Below are 22,942 nucleotides of genomic sequence, written 5' to 3' on the forward strand. Positions count from 1 at the left end.
AGCTGTGTGGCCACACAGCTTAGTATTGTAACACTTGAAGGTAGTTAAAGCGGGGCTGCGGCTGTGTAATTCAGTCATTGTCCCACTCCTGACAAGTGTGCGTGCGCGGTGAACTTGATGTGATGCGGCTGGCACTACACTAATGAGCGCCGGCACTGAAGACAGAACATGGCGGGTGGGCGGACTACAAAACCCCTCCATGTTCTGTCTTCTTAGTGCAGTGCAGGGACATACCATATATGGGCAGAGTTGCCCAGGGTCCATTGAAGGACCCCAGAGCTGTCTAAACATATTTCCTGTTGTTAGGGTATACTTAGGTATGTCCTAACAACTGCCTATGTACTATCAGTACACAGGCTAATGTGTTGGCATATAGATGTATGCCAGTAGATTAAAGTTTAAAAATAAAAAAGTAATTTTTTTTAAATGTTAAATAAAAAAAAATACCCACACATTTTACAATAAACATTAAAATAAATCTCAATACATAAAATACACATTTTGGAATCGTCGCGACTGTAATAACCTGCACAACAAATTTATAGCGTCATTTATGACGTGTACGTTGTAAAAAAATAAAATAGAAGCTGCTTTCTTTCACTTATTAATGTGAGGCGTCGAGGTATTATGAATTTTTAACCTCCATGTGCCTCACATTAATTGTAATTAACCCTATCATGTACCTCACACATTAACCCAGTGTTGTCCATTATGACTATATGGTACATGATGGGGTTAATTACTATTAATGTGAGGCACGTTGAAAATTCATCACACCATGTGCCAAAATGCAATATCTTTTTTTAAAAATTATTATTATTATTATTGTTGGCAAAGTATCGTTTCGGTATCGAGAATCGCAATACTACAGAAAGTATCGGTATCGAAGTCCAAATTCTGGCATCTTTACAACCCTAATACAATGATGAAGCTGTATTTTACATAAAACTGGAAAATAACTTTAATTTAATGCAGTAGGAGAATTGCTCATCTAGACCTGTGGCCGTATATTTACACAGAACACTTGTGATATCATAAGTGTCACATTATCAAGGTTCCAATACAGCATTCCATATCTTGGAGGCATGGAGAAAGGCCACTGACGTGCCAAGCTCATCAACTACTTCTAGTATGCAGTTCATTATTATTTGGAGTTGGCATTGTACAGTCTAGGATTTTCTGAACAGGTCATTCAAATATTTTAATTATTTTGTTTTGAATCCCTTATAACCCAAAGCGCTACACATTTTGTATTTCAAAATACCAACAATGCTGTCAAGAAAAATCCATGATTAAGTAAGGCTGGGTTCACACTGAGTTTTTTGCACGCCGATTTTCGCAAAATACGCTTTCTCTGCCTCCCATTGATGTCAATGGGAGGTCATAGGAGTAAACGCCTAAAGATAGGGCATGTCCCTTCTTTTTACCGCGAGCCAGTTTTTCCGCTTGCGGGAAAAAAAAACCTCCGCCTCCCATTGAAATCAAAGGGAGGCATTTTCGGCCGTTTTTTGGCTCGTTTTCCACGTCAAAAAACTTGTAAAAAAACTCTGTGTGAACTCCCCCTAATTGTTCCCCACTGCTCTAAATGTCCATGTTTATGGGGTTTAATAGCTTAGCTTTTATTGTCTACTGACACATACATATTCCCAGAAGGTAAACTAAAAGGTTTTTCCAAACCTCTACCCCCAAACTTTCTGCCTGCTATATTGTCAGTCTGGTATAAAGCTTACCCTAGTAACTTACACTTTTGATAACATTTGACCAACAGCTTTCCTGCTTGTCCCTTCAATAAACATACACTATATGGACAAAGTATTGGGGCACCTACACGTTACACCTACAGGAGCTTTTATGACATCCCATTTTCTAAATCCATAGGCATTAATATGGAGTTGGTCCCCTTCGCACCTAAAACAGCTCCCACTCTTGTGGGAAGACTTTCTACAGAATTTTGGAGTTTGTCTTTGGGAATTTTTGCCCATTCATCCAGAAGAGTATTTATGAGTTCAGACACTGTTGTTGGAAGAGAGGTCCTGGCTCTTAATCTCTGTTCTAGTTCATCCCAAAGGTGTTTGATGGGGTTGAGGTCAGGGCCCTGGGCGAGTTAGTCAAATTCTTCAACATCAAACTCACCTGACCATGCCTTTATGGACTTTGCCTGGTGCACTGAGGAACAGTCATGCTGGAATAGAAAAGAGACTTCCCCAAACTATTCCCATAAAGTTGGAAGCTACAATTGTCCAAAATGTCTTGGTATCCTGAATCATTAAGATTTCCCTTGACTGGAACTATGAGGCCTAGGCCAATCCCTGAAAAAGCACCCCATAGCATTATTTACAGTTGGCACAGGCAGGTAACGTTCCCTGGCAATGCTTGCATGCAGCTGTTCGACATGCCATGCCCCAGGCGCACAGTTTTTGTATGGAGGTTAATGCCAAAGGTTTGGCCATTTTTTTATGCACTATGTGCCTCAGCACTTGACGACCTCGCTCTGTAACTTTACGTGGTCTCTACTTCGTGGCTGAGTTGATGTGGTTCCTAAATGCTTCCACTTTGCAATAATACCCCTCACAGTTGATCATGGAATATCTAGCAGAGAAAAAGTTTAACAAACTGACTTGTTGCAACGGTGGCATCCTATTACAGTTCTACGCTCGGATTCAGTGATCTCTTTAGAACGACCGATTCTTTCACAAATGTTTGTACAGCAGACTGCATGACTATTGCTGGGTTTTATACACATGTGGCAATTAGACGGAATTAAAAATACATGAATTTTATGTTTAAGAGGTGTGTCCCAATTCTTTTGTCCATATAGTGTACATGCTCAACATGACTGAGCATGTATGGCTATTCCAGTAAGGGTGATGAATACGATTCTGTAGGGTACATTTGATGCATAAACGATAGGGCTGTTCATTAGGATATGAAACTGAAATGGGTAGAATTTGCTGACAAGAATCTTAATGTCTATGGCCAGTGTAAGATACCAACAAAACATGTAATATTTTCAAAGCCTCTCTTAAACCTGATGATGTTCTGGCAGTACATGCAGATATTGTTATGTCCCAGGTTCTTAAAGGGTTAATCCCGTTCTTATAAAATGAAGGCATATCACTAGGATATGCCATCACATTATGATCGGTGGGGATCCGACCTCTGGGACTCTCACCAATCCTGAGAAAGAAAGGGCCACAGGGCTCCTGGCCATCTGGTTGTGCAGGGAACTGCAGCACGGACCCATTTTAGTAATATGCCATCACTTTATAAGATGGGAATAACCCTTTATGTGCATTAATTAATCTTTTTTTTCAGCATCAACCGTGACCTGGAAATGGGGCAATGTCCATCAAATGTGATCATTGGCTTCCTTGATAACATCCACAAAGTCTTAACATATGATCCAGTTACCTTCTCCTTCATAGCGTGGAATATCATCTACAAACTATTCGAGTGGGCATATTCATCCAAAAACACCAAAAAAAAGGTAAGAGAAAAATGTTGTTATGTGCAATAAATATTTGTACTGAATATTAGCTCTTCTTAACCTGTCTGTTTAAGTATATAATTTCCTTTCCCATAAAATAACAATGACTCGCCACCTTTTCTAAGAACTCTACGTTGTGCCATTCCTCAGTTATTCCTCTGAGCCATTCCTCAGTTATTCCTCCGGGAAATGAATAAACTGACAACTCACCATTACCATTCCTCTTCACTGGGGCGTGCCCTTACAGACTCTGACACTGTAATTGACACTGTCCAATCACTGCTCACAGTTGGGACACACCCTATTGACAATGGGAATGGTAACATAGGCCGGGTTGTTAATTCATTCATACATTTCAGGAGAAATAACATAGTAACAGCACAAAGTGGAGTTTAAGAAAAGATTCTTTAGCATTATTTTTTTTCTGTAGAATAAAATTATTTACTAAAACAAGCATGTCAGGACAGCAGTTAGGGTGTGTTCACATGAGCATTCGGTTTCCGTTGATGGGTTCTGTCAGACCTTTCCGTCGGAGGAACCCATCAATGCAAAGGCTTCCATTTGCATTTCCATTCATTTCAATGGTAATGATTCCGTTACTAATGGTTTCCCCGTTTGTCTCCGTTCCGCAAAGTTTCTGTTTTTTTTTACAGAATCAATGCCACAGTAACCTCTTTATCTAGAAACAGGGCATTAGCAATTGCAGAGTGCTGTTGCAATATTTTTTTTTCTTTTTAAATGCATCCCTCAACCATAAACACAGCTGTACCTTAAAGGGTATCTCTGTGACTGAGAAATTTCAGATGTTTGCTTCAGCACCAAAGTCTGATTTACATACTGCTGCCAAGCAGTTCCTGAACTAGAATCTAAAATGTATTTCCATATAGCAGGTCTATGGATAAAATAACTGTACAGATCTGCATGTACATACAGGTCCTTCTCAATTAATTAGAATATTATCAAAAGTTTATTTATTTCAGTAATTCAATTCAAAAAGTTAAACTCATATATTATATGGATTTATTACACACAGAGTGATCTATTTCCAGCATTTTTTTCTTTTAATGTTGAAGATTATGTCTAAAAGTTAATGAAAACCCAAAATCGAGTCTCTCAGAAAATTAGAATATTGGGTAAAAGTTAAAGATTGTAGACTCTAATCAGTTAATCAACACAAAACACCGACAAAGGTTTCCTAAGCCTTTAAATGGTCCAACAGTCTGGTTCAGTAGCTACCCAAATTAAGGGTGAAGACTGATGACTTGGCAGTTGTCCAGAAAACAGTCATTGACACCCTCCACAAGGAGTGTAAGCCACAAAAGGACATTGCTAAAGAAGCTGGCTGTTCACAGAGTGCTTTATCCAAGCATATTAATGGAAAGTTGAGCGTAAGGAAAAATGTGTTAGAAAACGGTACACAAGCAACAAGGATAACCACAGCCATGAAAGCATTGTCAAGAAAAAGCCATTCAAGAATCTGGGGGAAATTCACAAGGAGTGGACTGCGGCTGGAGTCAGTGCTTCAAGTGCCACCACACACAGATGTATCCAGGACATAGGCTACAACTGTCGCATTCCTTGTGTCGAGCCACTCATGACCCAGAGACAACATCAGAAGCATCCTACATGGGCTAAAGAGAAAAATGACCGGTCTGTTGCTCAGTGGTCCAAAGTCCTGTTTTCAGATGAAAGTAAATTTTGTATCTCATTTGGAAATCTCGGTCCCAGAGTCTGGAGGAAGAGTGGAGAGGCATCAATCCAAGTTACTTGCCGTCCAGTGTGAAGTTTCCACAGTCAGTGATGGTTTGGGGAGCCGTGTCATCTGCTGGTGTTGGTCTACTGTGTTATATCAAGTCCAGAGTCAACGCAGCCGTCTACTGGGAAATTTTATAGCACTACATGCTTCCCTCTGCTGAGAAGCTTTATGGAGATGCTGATTTCATTTTCCAGCAGGAATTGGCACCTGCCCACACTGCCAAAAGTATCAATACCTGGTTTAATAACCACAGTATCACTGTGCTTGATTGGCCAGCAAACTCGCCTGACCTAAACTCCACAGAGAATCTATCGGGTATTGTCAAGAGAAAGATGAGAGACACCAGACCCAACAATGCAGACGAGCTGAAGGCCGCTATCAAAGCAACCTGTGCTTCCATAACACCTCAGCAGTGCTACAGGCTGATCGCCTCCATGCCAAGCCGTATTGATGCAGTAATTCATGCAAAAGGAGCCCCGACCAAGTATTAAGAGCATATACTGTACATGCTTTTCAGTAGGCCTACATTTTGGTATTAAAAATCATTTTTGAAATTGGGCTTATATAATATTCTAATTTTCGGAGAGACTACATTTTGGGTTTTCATTAAGGCTGGGTTCACACGACCACATTAACATCCGTAATGGACGGACGTATTTCGGCCGGAAGTCCCGGACCGAACTCAGTGCAGGGAGCCGGGCTCCTAGCATCATAGTTATGTACGATGTTAGGAGTCCCTGCCTCTCCGTGGAACTACTGTCCCGTACTGAAAACATAATTACAGTACGGGACAGCTGTCCTGCAGAGAGGCAGGGACTCCTAGCATCGTACATAACTATGATGCTAGGAGCCCGGCTCCCTGCACTGAGTTCGGTCCGGGACTTCCGGCCGAAATACGTCCGTCCGTTACGGACGTTAATGTGCTCGTGTGAACCCAGCCTGACTGTTACCATAATCATCAACATTAAAAGAAAAAATTCTGGAAATAGATCACTCTGTGTGCAATGAATCTATCGAATTACACCACGTTCCAAATTATTATGCAAATGTTATTTTTCGCTGATTTTCCTAAATAGTCGATGCAAATGACAGTCAGTATAATCTTCAAGCCATCAACAGTTGGAGTATAATGCAAATTTTATTGAACAAATCTCCTAATGATAACAGATTTTTAGAAGTAAGAAAACTCAAAATGCTCTGTTTCAAATTATTATGCACAACATTATTATGATCAAAACATTCTAAAGGTTGTAAAGAGAACTAAAATGGTAATTTGTTGAATTTGCAGCATCAGGAGGTCATATTTACAGAAATCAAAAGCTCTTTCAATAAATAAAACATAGCAGGCCAAGTTACATGTTAACATAGGACCCCTTCTTTGATATCACCTTCACAATTCTTGCATCCATTGAATTTGTGAGTATTTGCACAGTTTCTGCTTGAATATCTTTGCAGGATGTCAGAATAGCCTCCCAGAGCTTCTGTTTTGATGTGAACTGCCTCCCCATCCTCATAGATATTTTGCTTGAGGATGCTCCAAAGGTTCTCAATAGGGTTGAGGTCAGGGGAACATGGGGGCCACACCATGAGTTTCTCTCCTTTTATGCCATAGCAGCCAATGACACAGAGGTATTCTTTGCAGCATGAGATGGTGCATTGTCATGCATGAAGATAATTTTGCTACGGAAAGCACGGTTCTTCTTTTTGTACCACGGAAGAAAGTGGTCAGTCATAAACTCTACGTACTTTGCAGAGGTCATTTTCACACCGTCAGGGACCATAAAGGGGCCTACCAGCTCTCTCCCCATGATTCCAGCCCAAAACATGACTCCGCCACTTCCTTGCTGACATCGCAGCCTTGTTGGGACATGGTGGCCATTCACCAACCATCCACTACTCCATCCATCTGGACCATCCAGGGTTGCACTGCACTCATCAGTAAACAACACACTTTGAAAATTAGTCTTCATATATTTCTGAGCCCACTGCAACCGTTTCTGCTTGTGAGCATTGTTTAGGGGTGGCCGAATAATAGCTTTATGCACACTTGCAAACCTCAGGAGGATCCTACACCTTGAGGTTCGCGGGACTCCAGAGGCACCAGCAGCTTCAAATACCTGTTTGCTGCTTTGCAATGGCATTTTAGCAGCTGCTCACTTAATCCTATTAATTTGTCTGGCTGAAACCTTCCTCATTATGCCTTTATCTGAACGAACCCGTCTGTGCTTTGAATCAGCCACAAATCTTTTCACAGTACGATGATCACGCTTAAGTTTTCTTGAAATATCCAATGTTTCCATACCTTGTCCAAGGTATTGCACTATTTCACGCTTTTCGGCAGCAGAGAGATCCTTTTTCTTTCCCATATTGCTTGAAACCTGTGGCCTGCTTAATAATGTGGAACGTCCTTCTTAAGTAGTTTTCCTTTGATTGGGCACACCTGGCAAACAAATTATCACAGGTGTCTGAGATTGATTACAATGATCCAATGAGCCCTAAGACACAATACCATCCATGAGTTTAATTGAAAAACTAGTAATTAAATGTTTATGACACTTAAATCCAATGTACATAATAATTTGGAACACGGTGTACAGACTTTTTGAATTGAATTACTGAAATAAATTAACTTTTTGATGATATTCTAATTCATTGAGAAGGACTTGTATCACAGTGTAAAGAAATGAAATAATTGAGCAACAATTTCAACTCTGCCACATCTCTTGCAGTGCATTCATATACAGTCTTAGGGTATGTTCACACGAGGGCGTCCGTTACGGCTGAAATTACGGGGATGTTTCAGCCTGAAAACATCCCCGTAATTTCAGCCGTACCGGCATGTGCAGGCGCTTGAACGCCGCGTCCATTACGGCCGTAATTAGCGCTGCTATTCATTGGCGTCAATGAATAACGGCTCCAATTACGGCCAAAGAAGTGACAGGTCACTTCTTTGACGCGGGCGTCTATTTACGCCTCGTGTGAACAGACAAACGTCTGCCCATTGCTTTCAATGGGCAGATGTTTGTCAGCGCTATTGAGGTGCTATTTTCAGACGTAATTCGGGGCAAAAACGCCCGAATTACGTCCGTAAATAGGCCGTGTGAACATACCCTTATTCCTAAAATTATAAGAAGTTATATGTCTGAATACAATGTATATTATGTTAATTTGCTAGCTTTGTTTTCCCACAATCTCTTTGTAACACAGTGTGCTCTCCAATCCAAGAAGGAAATTAACTGCGCATCATGCAAGTACAAAGGTATTCCATTTAATTATACTTTCCTTAGATTTTTTTTTTGCATTTATTATCTAAACAAGATATTAGGGTGATTTGAAAGAATACACCAATATTAATGCAACAAAGTTGAGGTCACACTTGTTTTCGCAAATACGTCAGATTTGCCTGGAGGAATAGCACGGTTGGTATCAATTGTACTGATTGGTATAAGGTATAAACTGATTGAAAAACTATAGACAAATTGACATCAGTTTTACCCATTGATTTAAATGATAACAAAAATTATCATAAGGCCTTATTCACACGAACGTGTTTACCGTCCGTGATACGCGCGTGAAAATCACGCGCGTCGCACGGACCTATGTTAGTTAATGGGGCCGTTCAGACATTCCGTGATTTTCACGCAGCGTGTGTCTGCTGCGTAAAACTCACGACATGTCCTATACTTGGGCATTTTTCGCGCATCACGCACACATTCAATGGGTGTGTGAAAATCACGCGCACCACATGGAAGCACTTCCGTGGGACGTGCGTGGTTTGTGCAACAGCAGTGAAAAGTATGAATGAAAACAGAAAAGCACCACGTGCTTTTCTGTTTACAAACATACAAACAGAGTGTCATAATGATGGCGGCTGCGCGAAAGTCACGAAGCCACGCATCATACGCAGATGACACACGGAGCTGTTAAGTGCCTTTTGAAGTCAATGGGTGCGTGAAAATCATGCGCAGCACACGGAAGCACTTCCGTGTGTAGCGCGTGATTCGCGCAACAGTAGATTAAGAAATGAAGGGAAAAATAAAACTACTTCCTTCATTTCTTTTTCTAAACATCAAAACTGCGTGTCATAAGGATGGCATATGCGTGAAAATCACGCAGCCACGCAGCAAACACTTATGACCCACGGAACTGCAACACCCAAAAAACGCAGCGCTTTTTGCGCGCGCAGAACGCACACGTTTGTGTGAATAAGGCCTAACACATCCTGTAACAAAAAGATTATCATAAATGAACTAATAATGACTGATGCGGAGGCCTCCTTCTGGTGTGTAAACATAAGTATACTGCAAGAAATGCAGTATGGAACAGTGTAGTAGACTACACTATTCCATCTCTTGGTATTCTGTAAAAAAACCTGTATCCATTAAATGGATACAATATTATATTAGCCTATGAGTGGCATCCGTAACAGATAGGCTATAATTGCATCCATTTAACTGATATGTCATGAAAAAGGGCTTTATTTAAGTTTCCCACCCCTTTTTTTTTTTTTTTTAAACCTGCACCATATTTTCCAACAGGGCATGTGTCCCCTTGGTATGGCAGTAACTTTGACTATATTTGCATATGGATGCATAAGTAAGTGCAAAGACGAAAATTACTCTTACCGGTAATTGGATTTCCTGTAGACATCCACAACGGCACTCATAGGAGGATTCCCCACCTCTTGAGGGACAGGAAATAACATGGACCCAAATAAAAGGCCCCTCCTCCATACCTTATCCAACAATAACAAAGTACCTCTATTCATTAATTAAATATTTAGGTAAAAATACACTACCCAAAAACAATAACAGAAAAAAATATGGGGGGGGGGGGGGGAATCCTGTGCCGTCGTGGAGGTCTACGGTAAAATCTGGTAAGATTCATTTTCATCTCCAGGATTGCGCTCATAGGAGGAATAACAGAGGATTTTAGATTTAGGGAGGGACAACTGCCAAAACTACTTTACGCCCAAAAGAAAAGTCTCTGTCAGACAAAACATCTCATTTGTAATGTTTAAAGAAGGTTAAGGGGTTAGCCCAGGTAGCTGCCCGACAAATCTGATCAATAGAAGTGGAAGCCCCTTCAGCCCATGAGTTGGAAACTGCTCCAGTAGAATGTGCTTTTAATCCCAACGGGGGCGATACATTCTTATTCTGGTAACAAGTAGAAATGGTCATCTTAATCCATCGGGCGATAGTGGATTTGCTTGCTGCCATTCCTTTGTTCTTCCCCTGAAATTGAACAAGGAGATAGTCGGTCTTCCTAAAGTCAGCGACTCTTTCTAGGTAAACCATAACACATCTTCTGAAATCTAAATGATTGTATTCTTGCTCCTTGCTGGAAGTAGGATTGGGAAAAAAGGAAGGTAATGAGACTTCCTGCTGACAGTGGAGTTTTGATACGACCTTTGGTAGAAAGGAAGGCTGGTGTCTTAGGACGATTCTGTCAGGGAAAACTGTAAAATATGGAGCTTTATAGGAAAAATTTTGCAATTCTCCAATTCTTCTGGCTGTTGTTATTGCTAGAAGATGGTTTTAAATGTTAGAAGCCTGAGAGTGATGTCAGATATAGGTTCAAAGGGAGCATTTGAGAGTACTGACAGTACTAGGTTTAAGTCCCAGGGGGGACCAAATAATGGACCACTGGACGTAGACGTTCAGAACCCTTTATGAACCTTTTTACAAAGGAATCCTCTGCTAATTTACAATCCAAAAAGGCATTCAGAGCTGATATGTGCACTTTAAGAGTGCTCGATTCAGGCCCTTTTCTAGACCCTTTTGTAAAAAGTCTAAGATTAATGAAATGCTAGGTTTTGAAAGACTATCCCATTTATGCTGAGAAAAGGAGATAAATTGTTTCCAAACTCTTAGATGTATCTTGGAAGTGATATTCTTCCTGCTCTTTGACATAGTTGAAATAATACCTTCAGAGAACCCCTTCATTTCTTAGGATCCTTCGTTCAACATCCAAGCCGTTAGTCGAAGTTGAAGGATGTTCGGATGGCAAACCGGCCCTTGAGACAGAAGATCCGGTAAAGAAGGGAGAGGCTAGTAATTCCCTGCTACCAGCTGTAGGAGAAGAGGGAAGGAAGAAGATCTCCTGGCCCAATGACGATCAATCATAATTACTCTGGCATTTTCTTCCTGGTTCTTTGCCAACACTTTTGGTATCAAGGAAAATGGCGGGAAGTCATAAAGAAGAATCTCAGCCATACCTGAGACAGAGCATCTATTTTCCACGGATTGTCCTTGTGAGAGAGAGAGAGCATAAAAAACGGGGGCTTGAGGGTTCTCCTTTGAAGCAAATAGGTCTAGATCTGGAATCCCCCATTTTAGGGCAATCTGACTGAAGATGTAAGGATTCAATTTCCATTCTCTTTCCTTCAGAGAAATTCTGCTTAGAAAATCTGATGTTAGATTTTATTTTCCTCTTACATGTACCGCTGAGAGGTTGTTCTTCTCTGCCCATAATAATATCTAAGCTGTTACTTGGTGCTTCTAGTTCCCCCCTGTTTGTTCAGGTACGCCACGGTGGTTATGTTGTCTGATAGGACTTTTATATGTCTGCCCTGCAGAGAAGATTGTAAAGCCCAAAGCGCCTCTTTCACTACTGATAGCTCTCTCAGATTGGAGGATGCTCTCACCTTCAGAGGATCCCATAAACCCTGAGAAGAGAATGTGTGGGCTCCCCAGCCCCGACAGCTGGCATCTGTCGTGATCACTAGTTGAGGGCTTGGTCTCCAAGGGACTCCTCTCTGGATATGGGCTGATATTAGGCACCAGTTTAGAGATAATCTTACCCTTGAAGGAACTTTGACTCTCCTGTCCAGAGAGGATTGGTTCTTGTCCCAAACACAGAGGAGAAACCGTGGCAAAGGGTCTTGAATGGGCTTGAGCCCAGAGGACTACTGGGATCATTGAGGTTAAGAGGCCCAGGATTGTCATAATCTCTCGAATGGAGGGATATTGTCTTCTGCAAAAGAAATAATTTTTCAATGGGATGGAAATTTGTTTTTCTTCTTGAAGAAGATAATTCATTCTCATTCTGGTTTTGGAAGAGGTTAGATTTTCTGTGATTTACCAACCAGCCCAGAGAAGAGAAAGTTTGAAGGATGAGTTTCAGGTCTAGAAGCAGTTGTGAAGTTGATGGGGCGAGATAAAAAATTCATCCAGATAAGGAATTATCTGGACACGATTCAGGTGAAGAAAACCGGTAACCTCCACCATTATCTTTGTAAAAATTCTTGGTGATGCACGGCAAAACAGGAGAGCTTGGAATTGAAAATTAAGAATTGTGTAAAGGATCTGCCAGGCACAGCTTCGGGGTTAACTCCCAGAACTAATCAGTCAGCACCTGAGAATACATCCCTGAGACTGACTCCTGCTTCCACCATTCAGGCTGGCAGGCTTAGGAGTGGGAGAGCCTATCGTAACCTGGCCAGACTCAGCTAGCTCCCACCATCGGTCTATTTAAGCCTGCACTTCCTGTCCCTCGGTGCTTGTTATTGCTTGTGTTTCTTTCCTTGTGGTTTCCTGGCCAAGCTACAGCTCCTGCTATTTTTGATCCTGCTCCATACAGACCCTGGCTTACCGACTACTCTTCTGCTTTTCGTTTTGTACCTCGCACACTCCTGGCTTGACTCGGCTCGTTCACCACTCTGGTTGCTCACGGTGTTGCCGTGGGCAACGACCCCTTTTCCTTGCTTGTGTTCCTTTGTATGTTTGTGTGTTTGTCGTGCACTTACTGAGCGCAGGGACCGCCGCCCAGTTGTACCCCGTCGCCTAGGGCGGGTCGTTGCAAGTAGGCAGGGACAGAGTGGCGGGTAGATTAGGGCTCACTTGTCCGTCTCCCTACCCCCTGCCATTACATAATAACAAGCCCATACCTAGTCTACCCCTGGTCCCTGACACCACTATGGATCCCCGTGAGACCCTGGCTCAGCAAATGCAGGGTCTCTCCCTACAGGTCCAGGCCCTGGCTCAGAGGGTCAACCAGCCTGATGCTACCCTGGTAGTTCCCCTCACCGCACCTCTTGAACCCCACCTCAAGTTGCCCGACCGGTTCTCACGGGACCGGAGGGCTTTTCTCTCCTTTCGGGAGAGTTGTAGGCTTTACTTTCGTTTAAAGCCTCATTCCTCAGGTTCTGAGAGCCAGCGGGTGGGTATAATTATGTCCCGGCTCCAGGAAGGGCCCCAAGAGTGGGCCTTCTCCTTGGCTCCTGACGCCCCTGAACTTTCCTCCGTTGATTGTTTCTTTTCTGCTCTCTGACTTATTTATGACGAGACTGACAGGACTGCCTTTGCCGAGAGTCAGCTGGTGACCTTAAGTCAGGGTAAGAGACCTGTTGAGGAGTATTGCTCTGACTTTCGGAAGTGGTGCGTAGCTTCTCGGTGGAATGACCCTGCCTTAAGGTGCCAGTTTAGGTTGGGTCTGTCGAATGCCCTGAAAGACCTGCTAGTTAGCTATCCCTCTTCTGACTCCCTAGACCAGGTTATGGCTTTAGCGATACGACTTGACCGACGTCTCAGGGAATGACAACGTGAACGTTTATGTGTTTTCTCCTCCGACTCCCCCATGATGCCTCCCGAAGCTCTGTTGCTTTGTTCCTCCCCGAAAGATTCAGAGATACCTATGCAACTCGGGGCCTCCGTGTCCCCCCAACAACGTAGAGAATTCTGCAGGAAGAATGGTCTCTGCTTCTACTGTGGGGACGACAAGCATCAAGTGAACAACTGTCCTAAGCGTAAGACTGCAGCCAGAGAACTTCCGCGTCTAAGTGATCATCGGGGAGGTCACTTGGGCGCACAGGTATTTCCCGTAAATATGAAACGTACTAAGATCTTGCTTCCCTTTCAGGTCTCTTTTGGTGGTAGGTCTGCTACCGGCAGTGCCTTCGTGGATTCAGGGTCCTCTACTAATATCATGTCTGTGGAATTTGCTATGTCCCTTGCTATGCCTCTGATTGATTTGCCTAAACCTGTCCCGGTAGTGGGTATCGACTCCACTCCTCTTGCTAATGGTTATTTTACACAGCATACCCCTGTTTTTGAACTCCTTGTTGGCTCCATGCATTTGGAGCAATGCTCTGTACCGTTGATGCAGGGATTATCGTACGATTTGGTTCTAGGTCTTCCCTGGTTGCAGTTGCATAATCCTACGTTTGACTGGAATACTGGGGAGCTAACCAAATGGGGTAATGAATGTTGTACGTCATGTTTTTCTGTTAATTCTATTTCTCCCCCTAAGGAGGCGAATACGCTACCCGAGTTTGTTCAGGACTTCGCTGATGTTTTCTCTAGGGAGGCCTCCGAAGTGTTACCTCCTCATAGAGAATACGATTGCGCTATCGAATTGGTACCAGGAGCTAAGCTTCCTAAGGGTAGGATATTTAATCTTTCTTGTCCCGAACGTGAAGCTATGAGAGTGTATATCCAGGAATCCCTGGCCAAGGGTTACATTCGTCCCTCTTCTTCTCCGGTAGGTGCTGGCTTCTTCTTCGTGGGGAAGAAGGATGGTGGTCTTAGGCCATGCATTGACTACCGTAGCCTGAATAAGGTCACGGTAAGGAACCAGTATCCCCTTCCTTTGATTCCTGATCTCTTTAATCAGGTTCAGGGGGCCCAATGGTTTTCTAAATTGGATCTACGGGGGGCGTATAACCTTATTCGCATCAAAGAGGGGGATGAGTGGAAGACTGCGTTTAACACGCCCGAAGGCCATTTCGAATACCTCATCATGCCCTTTGGGTTGTGTAATGCCCCTGCGGTCTTCCAGAATTTCATAAATGAGATTTTGAGAAATTACCTGGGGATTTTTCTGGTAGTGTACCTTGATGACATACTGGTGTTTTCCAAGGACTGGTCCTCCCACATTGAGCATGTCAGGAAGGTGCTCCAGGTCCTTCGGGAAAATAAACTGTTTGCCAAAACCGAAAAATGTGTGTTTGGGGTACAGGAGATTCCATTTTTGGGTCAAATCCTCACTCCTCACGAATTTCGCATGGACCCCGCCAAGGTTCAGGCTGTGGCGGAATGGGTCCAACCTGCCTCCCTGAAGGCGTTACAGTGTTTTTTGGGGTTCGCTAATTATTACAGGAGATTTATTGCTAACTTCTCGGTCATCGCTAAGCCCCTTACGGACCTCACTCGCAAAGGTGCTGATCTCCTCCACTGGCCTCCTGAGGCTGTCCAGGCTTTTGAGGTCCTTAAGAAGTGCTTTGTCTCGGCCCCGGTGCTGGTTCAGCCCAACCAAATGGAGCCATTTATCGTGGAAGTTGACGCATCTGAGGTGGGAGTGGGGGCTGTCTTGTCCCAGGGTACCAGGTCCCTCACCCATCTCCGCCCCTGTGCCTACTTCTCCAGGAAGTTTTCGCCAACTGAAAGTAACTATGATATTGGCAACCGCGAACTCTTAGCCATTAAATGGGCATTTGAAGAGTGGCGCCACTTCCTGGAGGGGGCTAGACACCAGGTAACGGTCCTTACCGACCACAAGAATCTGGTTTTCCTAGAATCTGCCCGGAGGCTAAACCCGAGACAAGCTCGATGGGCGTTATTTTTTACCAGATTCAATTTTTTGGTTACCTATAGGGCTGGGTCTAAAAATATTAAGGCTGATGCACTGTCGCGTAGCTTCATGGCCAGCCCTCCTTCGGAGGAAGATCCTGCTTGTATTTTGCCTCCAGGTATAATCATTTCCTCGATCGATTCTGATTTAGTCTCTGATATTGCTGCTGATCAAGGTGCAGCTCCCGGGAACCTTCCTGAGAACAAGCTGTTTGTTCCCCTGCAATTCCGGCTAAGGGTACTTAGGGAAAATCATGACTCCGCACTATCTGGCCATCCAGGCACCCTGGGTACCAAACACCTCATTACCAGAAATTATTGGTGGCCTGGGTTGCCTAAAGACGTTAAGGCCTACGTCGCCGCTTGTGAGGTTTGTGCTAGGTCCAAGACTCCCAGGTGCCGACCAGCGGGCTTACTGCGTTCGTTGCCCATTCCCCAGAGACCTTGGACACATATCTCCATGGATTTTATCACCGATTTGCCTCCATCCCAAGGCAAGTCGGTGGTGTGGGTGGTGGTGGACCGCTTCAGTAAGATGTGCCACTTTGTGCCCCTCAAGAAACTACCCAACACCAAAACGTTGGCTACCTTGTTTGTCAAACACATCCTGCGTCTCCATGGGGTCCCTGTCAATATTGTTTCGGACAGAGGGGTACAATTTGTTTCATTGTTTTGGAGAGCCTTCTGTATGAAGTTGGGGATTGATCTGTCCTTCTCCTCTGCCTTCCATCCTGAAACCAATGGCCAAACGGAGAGGACTAATCAATCTCTAGAACAATACTTAAGGTGTTTTGTCTTTGACTGTCAATTTGATTGGGTCTCTTTCATTCCCCTCGCCGAATTTTCCCTTAATAACCGGGTCAGTAACTCGTCAGGGGTCTCTCCTTTTTTTTTTGTAATTTTGGGTTTAATCCACGGTTCTCCTCCGTTTCACCTGGTAGTTCCAACAATCCTGAGGTAGAGGTCGTTGATCGGGAACTGTGCACAGTCTGGGCCCAGGTTCAGAAAAACCTAGAGGTGTCCCAGAGCGTACAAAAAACTCAGGCTGATAGAAAACGTTCTGCTAACCCCCTGTTTATGGTCAGGGATCTGGTGTGGTTGTCGTCTAGGAACTTGCGTCTCAAGGTTCCGTCCAAGAAGTTTGCTCCCCGGTTTATTGGGCCGTATAAGGTCATTGAGGTCCTCAATCCTGTCTCCTTCCGGCTGGAGTTACCCCCGTCTTTTCGGATACACGACGTGTTTCATGCCTCCCTCCTCAAACGCTGCTCCCCGTCCTTGGCTCCCTCGAGGAGACCTCCTGTTCCCATCCTCACCCCGGAGGGGGTGGAATTCGAGGTGGCCAGGATTGTGGACAGCAAGATGGTCCAAGGCTCCCTCCAGTACCTGGTCCATTGGAGAGGATACGGGCCCGAGGAGAGGACTTGGGTACCCGCCCGGGATGTTCACGCTGGGGTATTGGTCAGGAGGTTCCACCTGCGTTTCCCCAGTAAGCCAGGTCCACTTAGAAAGGGTCCGGTGGCCCCTCATAAAAGGGGGGGGTACTGTAAAGGATCTGCCAGGCACAGCTTCGGGGTTAATTCCCAGAACTAATCAGTCAGCACCTGAGAATACATCCCTGAGACTGACTCCTGCTTCCACCATTCAGGCTGGCAGGCTTAGGAGTGGGAGAGCCTATCGTAACCTGGCCAGACTCAGCTAGCTCCCGCCCTCGGTCTATTTAAGCCTGCACTTCCTGTCCCTCGGTGCTTGTTATTGCTTGTGTTTCTTTCCTTGTGGTTTCCTGGCCAAGCTACAGCTCCTGCTATTTTTGATCCTGCTCCATACAGACCCTGGCTTACCGACTACTCTTCTGCTTTTCGTTTTGTACCTCGCACACTCCTGGCTTGACTCGGCTCGTTCACCACTCTGGTTGCTCACGGTGTTGCCGTGGGCAACGGCCCCTTTTCCTTGCTTGTGTTCCTTTGTATGTTTGTCGTGTTTGTCGTGCACTTACTGAGCGCAGGGACCGCCGCCCAGTTGTACCCCGTCGCCTAGGGCGGGTCGTTGCAAGTAGGCAGGGACAGAGTGGCGGGTAGATTAGGGCTCACTTGTCCGTCTCCCTACCCCCTGCCATTACAAATTGTGTTGTTGAAAAACAAGGCTGTCCTTAGGAACATCTGAGATTATGGATGAATCGGAATGTGGTAGTAGGGGTCGGTCAAATCCAGTGTAACCATATGACAACATGAAGATAGAAGATTTACTGTGGATTTTATGGTCTTTTATGGTATTTTGACTTTTTTGTGTGATAAATAATGGTTGAGGGCTTTTAGATTTATTATGGCTCTTGCTGAGCCGTCTGTCTTCTTGACGAGAAATACAGGAGAATAAAACCTCCGACCTTCTTGGGATTTTGGCACCTGAGTGATAACCTGCTTCTGAAGAAGAAGTAAAATCTCTTTTTCTAAAGATATCTGACTTTCGGTGGAAAGACGATTCATAGATAGGAATCTTTGTGGAGGAGAGGAAAGGAATTCTAGCTGGTAGCCATGATAAATTATGTTTAGAACCCAAGGGTAAGGTGAGATGTTCTTCCAGGCTACTAAAAAATGTTTTAACCTGCCCCCTACCGGACATCTGGTGTCACTGTGGAGATTGATGGGTCTTATTGTCTGTGTTGAACAGGAAATTTTTTCCCTTGCCTTTGTAAGGTTGAAATTTAGATGATTCCTGCTTCCTCTTATAATCCTGTCCTCCTCCATAACAATTCTTTTTTTGGTTATGAAAGGATCTCCGTTGCTGAAAGAATTTCTGATCTAATGGAAACTTCTTTTTCTTTTCTGCTGCCTTTTCTAGGATGTCATCTAATCCAGATAGATGGTCTCCTTCACAAAGGTTGCCTACTAGTTTATTCTTAGAACGAGAATCCCCGGACCGGATCCTTAAACAGGTGGACCTTCTTGCTGTGTTAGACAATGTAGTGGATCTAGCTGACAGCTTAACTAAATCCGCTGAGGCATCAGCTAGGTAGTTGCCGGATTTTTTCAACATGGGTGAGGATGATATGATGTCTTCCCTGAGAGTACCATCAGCAAGATGGCTTCCCAGTTGATTGATCCAAACAGAAAGAGACCTCGCTGTACAGGTAGCCAAGATCCCGGGTCTAAACATCGCTGTGGAAGCTTTCCCATGTTCTTTTAAGAAGAGCTTCCGCTTTTTTATCCATGGGGTCAGTAAGTAACCCTATGTCTTCAAATGGTAGTTAGGATTTCTTGGAGATACCTGCTACAGGGGCATATATTTTGGGAACTTTGTCCCAGACTTCTGAATCTTCTTCAGAAAAGGGATATTTGTGTTTGAAGGAGACAGAAACAGTTGTTCTTTTTTCAGAATCCTTCCATTCTTTAGATATTAGTTTCTCAACGTTCTTATGTACAGGAAACACTCGTTTTCTCCTTTCTCCCAGGCCCCGGAACATCTAATCTTGAATGGAAAGTGGTTTTTAGTATCCTCTATTTTCATGATAGCCTGAATGGCTTTAAGAAGACACTCCCTATCTTCCATCAAACTGCAGGGCATACCGGTAGTGTCATCTGATGAATCTGAATCAATCCGGGACTGAAATTCTCCCTCATCAGGGTCGGATTATATAGGAGCTGTAGAGGGTATAGAAGGTTGATGACTGCTAGAAGTAGAGGGCCTGGGAGAACGAGCATCTATTTGAAGAGAAACAGCTGAGCTAACTTTTTTTTTAACCTCTTTAATAATACATTTTATACTATCCAAAAATTACGGTGCTTCATCCTCCACTAATTTCTGAATGCATTTAAAGCATAATGCCTTCTTATAAGATGAGGACAGTGACTTCTTACAAACTCCACATTTCTTAACCGGCCGCTTAGGCAGAACAGTTTTCTTAAATAAAGCACAAACAAGTGTCATATTGAGGTAAACTTAGGAGAAAGGAAGAAGTCAGTAGTAAAACAACTTCAGCCCCAACCTAGCCAAAGGAAGGAGGGAGAAGTATACAAGAAGGAGGAGGAGCGACATACCTGGGCCAGAGACAACCACAGGTTCTGCAGACTTGCGGGGATCCGCTACATCAGAGGGAACCGACATGGTTGAGAAGATACTGGCATACACTTACCAGCAGTCTTTTTATTTAGAATTCTGGCGCCCAATCCGTTAGGCTCTGATCCCTGTTTTTTCCGGCCAATCCCTGCTCTCCTCTGGTTATCAACGTCATGACGCCGACATTCTCACGCCCGTGTGTGCGCGTCATAGCCGCGTCATAAGGAGCCATGTGACCGGAACGCTGAGACCCAGGAGGATGAAAGGGATTTCCGGCCAAAGGAATCCTCGTCTGCTGAGGCGCGTCTGTGCCTGATCCAGGTTCCTGCACAGGAAGAAACCGGGCCCAGGACTGCCTCCAGCAGAGAACTTTTGCCAAATAGCTGGAGGGAAGTCCATAAGCCACCCATGACCTCGCTCACTGCACCAGCCCTCCAGACCCCACCGCCGGTGGGGACCGGGGATAGACAAGGCTGGGGGAGTAAATTTTCCTTTCCTGCACTTCCACAATGGCAGGAGACGTCCATGCTTCCCAGAGGGGCAGGAAACAACTGGATAAGGTATGGAGGAGGGGCCTTTTATTTGTGTCCATGTTGTTTCCTGTCCCTCGAGAGGTGGAGAATTCTCCTATGAGTGCCGTTGTGGAGGTACCAGGAAAAAACTGTTTTTATTTTTATACAAAAAGTCTGCATTCTTATAATTAAATTTTTTAACAAGTAGAAGTTAGATTACGAGTACAATTAAAAACATTCATGACTTTAAAAAAAATATTTATTAGAACATCTTTCCTTTGTAGAACCATCTTCACAGCTTTCTAAAAGTTTTCACAAAACCAGTTCTCAACATAACCAACCCCTTGACTTTCAAAATGTCCAAACTAATATGGCTTCATACTCAGCAACAATGAAACGGTCCTTCAATCAATGTATACTAGGAGGATCTACATCACCAAGGAATGTACCTAAGATGACCGCTGTAGATACCGTCACTACTATGTCAACTGTACCTGATGTGAAAACAAATGAAATTACAGTTAATATGCATTGTGTAACCAAGTCTCCTGCTTACTTGGTCATTGGCGATGACGATTGTGATCTAAAGCTGTACAAAATGAAGATAACGAATGAACACCAACTTTCAATCTTACAACAAATTAAACAACTATTGAAACTATTATCACCACCAATTCCCAATACCAATGCCTGTGAATGTCAGCAATCTGAAATAATGAAACACATGGCAGGACTTGAGCCCCAACGACAACCTATTTCTTCTCTGAAATGGTCTGTCATAAATGTTTCAAAACTCAGAATACATTTCCTCAGGAAAATTTTAGAAAATATAATGATGGCCTTCCCTAAAATTGTTCAGAGATCAGTGCAAATGTATAATGACAGTTGCCCGATACCTCCTAAATGGAAAGACTTTAGTGTCTCTACAGAACCTTCAATGTATAGTAATGGGCCAGAAATGACCCCAAAAATTAGACCAGTCCCAAGTGTGGGACCAGTATGTCTAACTTTAAACTACGACTCCTTAATGGATCAAATTCAAAGATCTAAGAAGACCACTGAAACTACCAGGTGTGATATCTCAGTTGTTTCTCCAAAAGCTGAAACAACAGAAGATAGTGTAGATATAAAAAGAGAACCACAAGCAAATAGCTCATTGAATGTTAGTCAGATAAACACTGACTGCATGGCAGTGTCTAACACTGATCAGATATATGATACTTCAACCATGGGATATAGCTCCAATAGCCAAGCATCATCCATTGGACACAAGAGTTATTACAAAAAAGTTGCTTCAAGCACAAATTTTAAAAGATCAAAAAGACCACCCAGAAAAGAAACAAATCTGCCAATAAGCTCCATCTTACATTTTGGTATGAATACTGTACAGGCCTTATCTCCTGAAGTCTGCATAGATAGATCTCATAAGCGAATAAAGAATACTACAACATCAAATTACAAGAAACAGGACTATTTTCAGGAGCCAGTAATTCCAAAAGATTCAGAAGTTGTAAGATCAAAGATACAAACCAAAAATAAAATGAAGGTTATAGAAGAACAAGAAAGCAATGAAATACCTATTCCAAATACTGAAATGCCACCAGATGTCACCTGTCATGTTTATTCCAACCCTTTACATGAGCTGCATTCCATACCTTATTCTCTTGTAGATGATCAAAGCGCATCTACCACAATGGTTAGAGGGGTCATATATTCATGTTCAGAGAGAAAGACCTCAACACCGCGTTTTCACTACACTGACCCAAGCAAAACATCTACATTCAAGTTTCCTGACGTGTTTGCAACTTTCAAGAGATTCCTACTAAAAACGATGGAGCCAAGTTATCCCCAGAGAAAACAGCGGAAAGGCAGAAGAAGAAAAAAGGAACCCAGTCAAAAGCAAATCTCCCTATAGAAACATCTGTAAGAACAGTTTTCATAGGAGTTTATCTGTCTTCAATGTGGTAAAAAAAAACAAATTACCATCACTTTCAATAAATTAAGGTTGCTTATTTTATTTTGCTTTTGATCATTTTTATCATCACATGTTATTACAATGACTGACACAGACAACATAAAGTAATTGACTATCAAGTGTTGGCAGGGTGGATCTACCTTAGGGAATGATTCTGAAGGCCCACCCCCATCTATACAGAACACATAAGCACGTCCAATTTTAATTGCATTATAATCTTTGTTGTTATCATTGCACACACAGGAGATATTATCAATAAGATCTTACAAGTTATTTTTTAATCAACCCATAAGAAATAGACTCAAGAGAAAAATGATCGGCTCCAAAGTCAGCTCCAAATGGGATTGTCTTCTGCTAGACCTTTGGGGCTCTGCTGTATTAGTGGCCAATTATTGTTTCAGAGCTTGGCCCCATCAGAGGATCGCCTGTAGACTAATCAGACCTTCACTGATGGTTACCCAAAATAAATATTCTAAATAAGAAGCTTAGGCGGTAAGGCATGGACAGGGTTAGCTTTTTAGAAAGCAAGCCAATAAACTTCAAACTCTGGTCTTTCAAAATTAAATATACTGCATATTTCCTTGTTGTACCGCT

General features: G+C 43.3%; 1 protein-coding gene across 2 annotated transcripts; it reads left to right on the top strand.

Annotated features, from left to right (window-relative positions):
- Positions 1-1,065: 1,065 nt before the first annotated feature.
- LOC142748183 (uncharacterized) lies at positions 1,066-22,390 on the top strand. 2 transcript variants are annotated; one of them, XM_075855301.1, is made up of 4 exons: positions 1,066-1,129; positions 3,316-3,487; positions 8,451-8,502; positions 20,658-22,390. In XM_075855301.1, exons 2-4 carry the CDS (start codon positions 3,335-3,337, stop codon positions 22,286-22,288), a joined length of 1,836 nt encoding a protein of 611 aa, XP_075711416.1. In that variant the 5' UTR covers positions 1,066-1,129; positions 3,316-3,334; the 3' UTR covers positions 22,289-22,390. The 2 variants fall into 2 exon arrangements, with proteins under 2 accessions (XP_075711416.1, XP_075711415.1); XM_075855300.1 differs by having other exon boundaries at positions 1,082-1,187.
- The last annotated feature ends 552 nt before the right edge of the window (positions 22,391-22,942 follow it).

The sequence above is a fragment of the Rhinoderma darwinii genome, chromosome 3 (assembly GCF_050947455.1).
Source record: "Rhinoderma darwinii isolate aRhiDar2 chromosome 3, aRhiDar2.hap1, whole genome shotgun sequence".
Lineage (NCBI taxonomy): Eukaryota > Metazoa > Chordata > Amphibia > Anura > Rhinodermatidae > Rhinoderma > Rhinoderma darwinii.

Coding starts and splice junctions, on each gene's coding strand:
- LOC142748183 (XM_075855301.1), top strand. CDS start 3,335: ATGGGGCAATGTCCATCAAATGTGATCATTGGCTTCCTTGATAACATC. Junction 3,488..8,450: donor CCAAAAACACCAAAAAAAAG/GTAAGAGAAAAA, acceptor TTTGTAACACAG/TGTGCTCTCCAATCCAAGAA. Junction 8,503..20,657: donor CGCATCATGCAAGTACAAAG/GTATTCCATTTA, acceptor TTTCCTTTGTAG/AACCATCTTCACAGCTTTCT.